This window comes from Montipora foliosa, chromosome 6, assembly GCF_036669935.1.
Source record: "Montipora foliosa isolate CH-2021 chromosome 6, ASM3666993v2, whole genome shotgun sequence".
NCBI lineage: Eukaryota > Metazoa > Cnidaria > Anthozoa > Scleractinia > Acroporidae > Montipora > Montipora foliosa.
The window spans coordinates 10,907,626-10,917,625 of record NC_090874.1 but is presented as its reverse complement, the minus strand read 5'-3'; the positions used below and the strand labels follow the sequence as shown (position 1 = coordinate 10,917,625).

Sequence of the window (10,000 nt, the reverse complement as noted above, 5' to 3'; positions counted from 1 at the left end):
TGCTTTTGCCGTGAGGTTTTTCCTTTTGCCGTGAAGTATTTGCTGTTGCCGTGAGGTTTTTCCTTTTGCCATGAAGTATTTGCTTCTGCCGTGAGGTTTTTGCTTTTGCCGTGAAGTATTTGCTTTTCCCGTGAGCTTTTTGGTTTTGCCGTGACAGTTGTGGGCCACCGTACAAATCACTCACCATTATAATCGACAAAACCTACGAAATAATCACGAAATAAGATGCTAAAAAACTGTTAAAATTGTTTGCAAATTGTTTTAAAAGATTGCCTTGTCGGAATCCGATAAGTCAACTACCTTCTTGGTGTTTCGTTTGTATGGTACCAACAGTAACAAAGTCTTCAATAACAAAATATAAGTTGTACCTCTGAATATGTGCTGTAATGTGTTATAAATGGGTTGAAAATTAGGGAAATATGGTTCACAGTGAGGAAAATATGGGTTAAGTGTACTTGAAACTTAACACTTTCTTGTCTGAGAAAATTTCCCGCGAAATATTCCTTCGCGGAAAGCCAAAAGCTGTGCTTTTCACCTTGGGTTGTGTTATGGACTACACAAGAAGTTGGGAAGCCATACTATGACTAACGACAACTTTAATGCCCGTCTGTAGTTCCTGTGACATTATCTAATGTCTTCACTTCAAAGCTCAACCAAATGCAAAAGGAAAAAGTGAGACTGAGTAAAACCGAGTTACAAAAAAAATAGAAACTGAATGCTTCTTAGCAAACTTTCATTAACGACTGCCCACAACAGCAAGACATTTTAACAGGGCGTAACTTTTAATATAAAAAGGTTAAGGTGGGGGTGGGGGGGGGGGGAAAGGCCTTCTGGGCCCCTTCCCTAGATCCCCAACTCAACACGATTTCCACAAGACTTGCAACTATTCACCTATACCAGATAGCTACGGGTAGGGGTAAATATTCTTTGGGGCCAAATTTGTTAGAGGAACAGAGCGAGTTTCAAATGAGTGTCGTAAAACCAATACATAAGTAATTACTTCGACCAATCACGGCAGGTGCAAACAGCGCAACGAACCAATCCAAATTCGTAGCAATTCCATGTAACTTGCTCAAAGGGCGCGATTTTTCGCGCGTGCAAGTAGGGATTGGTTTTGGCTTTCCCTCTCATTGGTTGAAAAACCGGTGCGAGACTTTTAAACCAGTCACTGAGCGCAGCAATCGCAATCGTGAAATTACTTTCGACAGTCGTTTGAAAAACTCCTCTCCTCTCTTAGCTATAATTGCAAGCTATAATTAAGAACGTTAGTGCTATAATAACAACAAAAGTCGCTTTGAAAATAGGAGTCTCAATTGGGTTGACCGAAAGCCGTAAAACGGCCAAAAAATTTAAACCCGCTAAGCATAAAAATGAAAAAAAAAATTAACTGTTAATTGTAAAGAAGATTTAACCGTAAAAAAACCTACGATTTTAAGTGTCACCATCCTCCAGGACGACCGAAGACCGGTTGCAACCGGGTGTCCTGTGGGGAGCGGTTACGGATAAACAGTTGATCCAGGCTGGTCGCGACCCCGTAGTCAACTGTCTGGTTTTTATAGCCTAATCAAGTGAACAGTTTCTTTCAGCCATTTTTAGATCTTTTCCAATTTCTTCAACCAGTATGCATGTGTGTGAAAGTCAAACGATGTCTATATCGAGCAGTGTATGTAAAGCTTGATGCTGCTGGAAGAGCTCGAGTGCTCTCTGCAACTGACCAGGGGCACGTTTCTCGAAAGTCCCGTAAACGTTTCGGGCCCGAAAAGCAATTTGAAAAACTACGATCCACTTATCTTGAAAAGCTTATCTGTTAACATGTTTTCGTTGTCAGAGAAAACAAGACTATTACAAAGTTTCGTGACTTGAAATATTTCCATTTTTTTAAACACAAGGCGTTTTGTGACACCCTAAACACGCCCGAAAAGTTCATGGACTTTCGAGAAACGGGCACCAGGTCTACCAAGCATTCATACACCGGTGGCTCAGTAGGTTGCACAGGGATGCCATGCTAGAGGTCGTGAGTTCGACTCCGGCCGGATCAACACTCAGGGTCCTAAAATAACGATAAGGAGAAATTTGCCATCTTGATAATTACACCTGCAAATGGTTAGACCTTTCAAGTCCTCTCAGATAAGGACTTTAAACCGTTGGCCCCGTCTCATAAATATTGCTAAATAAATTAGTCATTATTATGCAAGTCCTAAAAAGCTAATTTTGATCAATACAATATATAAAAGAAAAAGGATAACGAAAAATAACAAAGGAGTTGATGACTGGAAATAGATGATGATGATGATTATTATTATTATTGAAAATTAAGCATGGAACAAATATTTATAAATAGTAATTAATTAATACTGAGCAACATAGTAATGTTCGAGTACATTTTTGAACAATTTTTTAGACCGTTTACAGCAAATTTCCAATGGAATGTCATTCCAAAAGTATCTGCCAATAACAGACGAGCAAAATCTCCTTAAATTAGTTCTGAATGATTCAATCACAACTAGATCAGAAGAAGCACTACGAGTACTATATCTATGTTGCTCAGAGTCAGAGTGAAAGTAAGAAACTTATTGCCATACAAGTAATCATTAAAAAAGCAGGCAAGGAATTTCAGTAAACGTAAGGATGCATAATGAGAAGTAAAATGGGTTCCATTAAAGGAACATCATCAATAATTCGAAGGGCGTTATTTCTTATTTTGTAATTTAACTACTGGAGAATAAGGTGCAATATAGGAGGAATGCTTCAACAGTATGCCCTACCTAATATTTAATTACTACTTTGCTTAATTAATTCATTAGAAGACGGTCCCAACCCTTGAATTTTCGGTTTGAAAAATGAAATAAAGGTTTATTAATATTTAACTCTTAAGACAAAGGAAATTAATATTTAACTTCTCTGTAAGCCGTAACGGGAAAAGAATAACCGTTCGCTGTAAAAAAAAAGCGAAAACTTCAACCGTTAACCGTATAAGCCACACTACCCCATTGAGACCCTCATATAATGCACTGATCCTAATTAGGGAGTACTAAAGGCAGAACCTGGTATACAATTTGTCACTTAGCCTTTTCCACAACTACTATCCGTAAATAACAGCAAGACATTACTTTCTTTTAAAACAAAAAGACGCCTCCAATAGCTTTCGAAACCAAAACCCGCCAAAGTGGTTTAAAGTTGACCGTTCTTCAAATGTCATGTGATTTTGATAGTGCACAAAAACGAGTTCCTCCTTTCTCAACTCTTTCTACCTCTTTCGAAGAAAGAGACCAAATACTATGAAAACAATTGCTTTCCCTGTAAAATACAAGACAAATCATTGTACATTTTCAGTTCACCCCTAAAAACTGCTAGTAATAGCAGGAATGCATGATCGAGCAAAAGCTTCTAATATAATGCTATACTCAAAAAGGCATCTTTTTGTCTATCATTAGTAAACGAGGTAATTTTCACTGAACTCCAATCAATTATTACCACAATAAAATGAAATTAATCGAAAACCAAAACATACCAAAGCGACTTAAGTTGACGGCTCCTCAAATGTCATATGATTTTGGTAGTGTGCAAAAAGAACCTCCTCGCTGCTCAACTCCTCCTGGCAAATCCAACAGCTGTGTTTTTCCCCCTGGTTCGAACGACGTTCTTGGGTAATGCAGGGGTGATGTATTTCTACTTCTAGTTCATTTGTACTTGCAGAACGTTTTTGAGGTTTTTCATATTTTCTGACACTTTTTCTGCCGTGAAAAGGCCCTCTGCACTCCTTACGTTCGTAACGTTTCTCTCCAGTATGTAATCTTTTATGTGTGGTTAAACTTACTGCTTGGGTAAAACACTTGTCACAATGTTTGCATTCGCAAGGCTTCTCTCCAGTATGGACTCTTTCATGTTCCCTTAAATGTCCTTTTCGGCTAAAACATTTGCCACATTGTTTGCATTCATAAGGCTTCTCCCCAGTATGGACTCTTTCATGTCTTCTTAAACTTCTTGCTACGCTAAAACACTTGCCACATTGTTTGCATGCATAAGGCTTCTCTCCAGTATGGACTCTGCCATGTTCCCTTAAATGTCCTTTTACGCTGAAACACTTGCCACATTGTTTGCATTCGTAAGGCTTCTCTCCAGTATGGACTCTTTCATGTTTTCTTAAATTTCCTGCTACGCTAAAACACTTGCCACATTGTTTGCATTTATAAGGCTTCTCTCCAGTATGGACTCTTTCATGTTCCCTTAAATATCCTTTTACGCTAAAACACTTGCCACATTGTTTGCATTCGTACGGCTTCTCTCCAGTATGGATTCTTTCATGTTCCCTTAAACGTCCTGTGTCGCTAAAACAGTTGCCACAGTATTTGCATTCGCAAGGCTTCTCTCCAGTATGGACTCTTTCATGTCTTCTTAAACTTCCTGCTACGCTAAAACACTTGCCACATTGTTTGCATTCGTAAGGCTTCTCTCCAGTATGGACTCTTTCATGATTTCTTAAATTTCCCGCTACCCTAAAACACTTGCCACATTGTTTGCATTCATAAGGCTTCTCTCCAGTATGGACTCTTTCATGTTCCCTTAAATATCCTTTTGCGCTAAAACACTTGCCACATTGTTTGCATTCGTAAGGCTTCTCTCCAGTATGGACTCTTTCATGTCTCTTTAAATTTCCTGCTACGCTAAAACACTTGCCACATTGTTTGCATTCGTAAAGCTTCTCTCCAGTATGGACTCTTTCATGTCTTTTTAAACTTCCTGCTACGCTAAAACACTTGCCACATTGTTTGCATTCGTAAGCCTTCTCTCCAGTATGGATTCTGTAATGTCTCCTTAAAAGTCCTGCTTGGCCAAAGAACTTGCAGCACCGCTTGCACTGATAACGCGTCTCTCCAATATTCGCATTTTTAAGTTTGGTTTGTTTTCCGCGTTTTGCAGGAAAGCTGATTTGTTTGCACTGCGAACCCCTGTTGGCTTGACGACTATCATCGTGTATAACTGATAATGACATCATTCTTGAGATCTCATCAGGCACTATACTAAAACGAAAGCGGAAAAAATATCAATACTATTTTTCGAAAGTTAAAACTTATTTTCGACACTCTGAACAAGACTGAAGTGGATTTACATGCACTTCTCCCAAAACTTCATTTTCGTAACTGAAAAAACACCAATGATAATGGTGATAACATCATAACATCACCTTTATTTCACCTCGGATTTACAAGAGTAGCTGTATAGCTAATTTCATCGAGAAAAAAAAAATCATATATTATATACTGTACATTAAAATACTAATTACATATTAAATAACAAGTACATTGATCTTCACAAGGTGAAATGATATATTTTAATGCTTTCAATCATGGCACCAGCGCCAAAGCAAATGAGTTCCAACTATTAAAAAAAAAAGATCTCATACTTTGGAGAAGGAACCCTTATCAGGTAATGACAGCCAGGCCAGCTGACCTCAAATTGTGACTCGTATGGGAGTGTCGATCGATGAGAAGCTGCAGTGTCTGCAGTCTGTACTGTCAAAGAGATAAACATGCTGCAAATGCTTGGTCTGCGATTTTAAATACTAGTAACTGCAAAAATAGTTACATAACCTATATTTTGCAAAAAGAATAAATCTTTTCATAACACCTCAAAGGCATTGCTAACATTTTTAAGTCTTTTGCTAATTTTGGAAAGGCTATTAGAAAGGAAATTCCTCAAAAGAACTGCACCCCCTCTTTCTACGTCAGGGGTAATTTCTCTATCACCGGTCACCTCAAATGAAATCTGGAGTTTTATTAGCAGTACAAATGCCAATAAATCTCCTGGTCTATACGGTCTATCTGTCAATATAATCTAGGGCTTATTTATCAGAACCTTTCGGATCACAATGCCTATGCAGATATTTGGAAGAGTCCAAGATTCCCTACCCATTTCTTTGCACTATGCGTACCCTTATCTCTATCACTGAGAATTCTATTAACTAAGCTCAATAATCAATGCATACATGTAAGAGGTATTGTGCATCAATGGTAATTCTTGTTTACCCTAAAGAGAACAATTTGTATGTTCAACTGGTCAGAATTCAACTTGTGGTGTTCCACAAAGCTCTCTTTAGGACCCCTTTCAGTCTTAAAAAATTAGGTCAGTGTACTAACGCTTCATTTAATTGATGATGATACTAACCTTAACAGCTATACTGTACCTTTCCAGCACAAACTTAGATCACCTTAAGGCAACCTTAAATCTGTCGCCAAATGTATGAAGTGTGTACCAGTTTTGGACTTAGCACTTTTATTGTCTTTCACTCAGAAAACCAATCACTGTTAAAGTTCATTATGAATACATTGAACAAGTTGATTCTGCTATATACAAATGTACCTGGTGTAACATTTGATGCCAAATTAAGATAGACTGTGGGTATCTTATCAAAAGTGAGACACTTTTATATTCTTGTTACATGTGTATGCTTTATCGCTTGCTTATATATCTTTTTGTATCGGTAATTTATGGTGTCCATGTTAGGAGCTACTATTACCCTTCACCGATCCTAAATCACATTCTGCACCTTTCTTCAAGTCTCTCAATCTACCGATACTTATAATCTTGACAATATGATAAAATTACAGGTAGTCTCCTTCGTTTATCAGTGGTCACACAGACTGTTTTAATGAATATTTTAATTTCACCTCTTCAGTTCATTCTTATTTCCTAGGGCAGTCATCTTAAATGTCAATCTTTATATAACTTTGATCAATACTATCCAATATGGTCTATGCTGTTTGACATTTATTGGCTCATGTGTTTGGAATTCTTTGCCCAGCTCTGTTACACTTTGTTGGGATCATCCTCTAGATTAGCCAGTGGACAAAATTGATATACACCTGTAACATGAACTATTTCCTATAATTATGATCTTGCCAGTTTGCCTGAAGTTTTAGGCTATCAGTAAATGATAAACGTAAACTTCAGAATGTACCTGTACATGTACTGTATTTACATCTATGAGTTGAGTGAAATAAATTATTTTCGTTTTTCTAATTCACCATGGAATGTAACTTAAATGACAGAGTACGTAACATATTTTTATTTTACATGACCTACATGTAGACTCCTCCATGACTTAGGCCCCGTTTATATGGTCTAAGTGACCTGAGACACCCCTCCCCGAGAATTTCCACTTGATTATTTCAAAAGTTCTATCAGCCACTTACATAAGGTGGGTGAGATAGAACGGGGAGATGAGTTGTTTCACCTCGGCAGGTAGAGTAACCCTGGAAGGTGAGACAACTTTTTTCCGGTAAACATTTGCTCGACTTCCCAGGACGAAACTGAAAACCTTCAATGCACATGCACAATATTTTCCCTCAGTGGAGACCGATGAGAAAGAAAAATGGAAGAAGCAACAATTTGGGGCCTGTTTTATGTCGCTAGCAGGAAAACATGAAATACTAACCTTAATTGTCCGAGAAATGTGAAAAGATCACTTATTTTTCGAAGATTGTATTCAAGACACTCCCCCACTGACTTCTTTTGTCACCCTCAATTTATAAGGATTGTCGCACTTAAAAAAAGAAAAGCAAGAACGTGCACCAAGTTACATCACTATTACCAACACTTTGAGCCCTGGATTCTGTAGTTTAACCAGAAACTAATATATCATTGAAGAGGCAGTAAACAACTATTCTTACCGTCTGTCACCGTGTGTACGTTTAAGATTGTCGAGCGACGTCAGACCGACCGTCAGACCAACAGACCAGCAACAAACCAGCAACAGACCAACAAGTTTGGCATCATCGACCAGCGGCTGTGATGGAATGGCTAAGTAGCTGATGTAATTGACATGTATTGTACCCACAAGTGGAGTGGACCAGACCTCAGGCCTGTGAGGCACGCAGTCCCGACATTTTTTTACGGCAAAGAAGGAAATGCCTCCACAAATCAATTAAGCGAGGAATAAACAAGTAGATGGCTAATGAACACTTTGTAGGAAGTAAAATAAATCGAGTTTTTAGGATTGATTTGTATCGAGTCTACCAGTATATAAGAATCGTTAACATGTAACAGAACGTTTAGCTTGATAGCTGGAGACATAGTAGGTGCGCATTCTGCTCGCGGCTTCGCCGCTTTTAGCGGCTAAAACTTTATTCCGACAAAACTTTATTCCGCGCGCTCACGATACCGCTACAAAACTCTATTCCCTGTGCTTACGATACCGCCATCTAGGCAGGATACAGAACGCTTCTCTTAGATATCCGCTTTGGACGAAACTTTGTCTGCGGACAAAAAAAAAATCATCATCATTTATTTGTTTGATAACTCTGCGAATCTTTATAGATGCTAAAAAAGTTTAAAAATTGTTTGCAAAACGATTTAAAAGACTACCTTGTCGGAATCCGATAAGTCAACTACCTTCTTGATGTTTCGTTTGCATGGGACCAACAGTAACAAAGTTCAATAACAAAATATAGCTTGTACCACTGAATATGTGCTGAAATGTGTTATAAATGGGTTCAAAATTGCGCAAATATGGTTCACAGGGGAATCTGGGTTACGTGTAGTTGAAACTTAACGCTTTGTTGACTGAGAAAATTTCCCGCGAAATATTTTTTCCAAACTATTCACTTAAAATATTACTTCTCGCTTAGTGTTGCATCTTTTATGTTCAAATAAATGCTTAAATTAAAGCTCATTTAACGATCTTTCAGTAGAAATGTTTTTGCAATTTAATATTTTCTGTAAAAAATTGCATATAACAAGCGCAAAGATTGACATCACTCACGCACCAAACGAAAGGCGCATTTACCTCTTCGTTGCATTCTCGTGCAAAACACAGGAATTTTTATTAACATAAGAGATCAATTTTTCATTTGTTTAGCAATCACCCTTTCTAATTTCAGAGAGATCGACCTATCCGCAAATATTTTACGAATTTTTATGGACGCGGTGACAAATTGTTTATGCACTAGCCAATTGAAACCCCCACCCCGCGGACTAGGGACAGATAGGGGGATAATAGGGGCATATAAGCACTTTTGATCAGAGATCTGTCCCCCGGGGGTGGTAGGTAAGATGTGTTTTGCTTCTTTATATGTCCCCAACTCGGAGAATCAGGGAGATTTGACTGCGGTTGAAAAAGACTGGTACCGAAGTTCAGTTCCTGCCTTTACCAGTGCCAGATCTAAAGCGACCTTGGTGATCTAAGGAATGTAAGAATTGCAATGGGTTTTGCACGGGGCACTTTATGTGTCTGGAAAAGGTTTTAGCCACAGACAGCAGCGATTTACCCGCCGCTCATACTTACCCTCCTAGTACTGTTATCAAGAAAAGCTTTGAGAAAGTTCAAAAGGAGAGCCGAGATTTGAACTCAGAAGATGTAGAAGAACTTGCAAAGCAAACCCTTCTGAGTACTGAAGACGTTGAAATGTGGGTAACACATCCTGATTCTGTAAAGAAGCGACGACAAGCTGGAGCTCGTAAAGCTGCTGCTACAAGAAAACAGAAGTCAGCCAGACAGACGTCCAGTGATAAGATAGCCACTGCTGGGAATGAGTTCTGGTGTCTTTGTGGTCCAGAGTCTGGTAATATGATTGCTTGTGATAATCCTGGCTGCCCTATAGAGTGGTTCCATTTCGCGTGCGTGGGACTTGTGGATGCACCAAGTGGAAAGTGGCTTTGCACTGTATGTGCTGTTTAACATTTTCAAAGCTATCACTGCTCAGAAATGCTCTGTTACAATGTAAAATTCATATTCTTGCAAAATTTAATAATTCGCCGCAAGTTTTGTTCAGATGTATTAAAAGAAAACTATTGCCTTATTAAAGTATATTTTGTTCCTAATCAATTCAGTGTGAACGGTTTCTTTTTGTTTTGTTTTGTTTGTTTGTTTATTGTTTATTTGGTTTTTTTTTTCTAATCCCTTGCCAATTTGTTCCCAGGGGGAGGGGAATTTGATATCAAGATTTTCCCCAGGGGCTGGAGGTTTTGGTATGATTTGATCAGGGCCTTTGTCAAATCCCCC

At 38.4% G+C, this 10,000-nt stretch overlaps 1 protein-coding gene across 1 annotated transcript in view; it reads right to left on the bottom strand.

The window, feature by feature from the left end:
* Positions 1-10,000, bottom strand: part of LOC138006636 (zinc finger protein 709-like) — a 63,309-nt gene that overhangs the window by 12,079 nt on the left and 41,230 nt on the right. Inside the window, exons 3-4 of the mRNA XM_068853086.1 lie at positions 3,814-4,727; positions 1,265-1,271 (exon numbers count right to left, since the gene is read on the bottom strand). Of these exons, the coding sequence (XP_068709187.1) occupies positions 1,265-1,271; positions 3,814-4,727 (921 nt within the window). The remainder of the gene's footprint in view (positions 1-1,264; positions 1,272-3,813; positions 4,728-10,000) is intronic.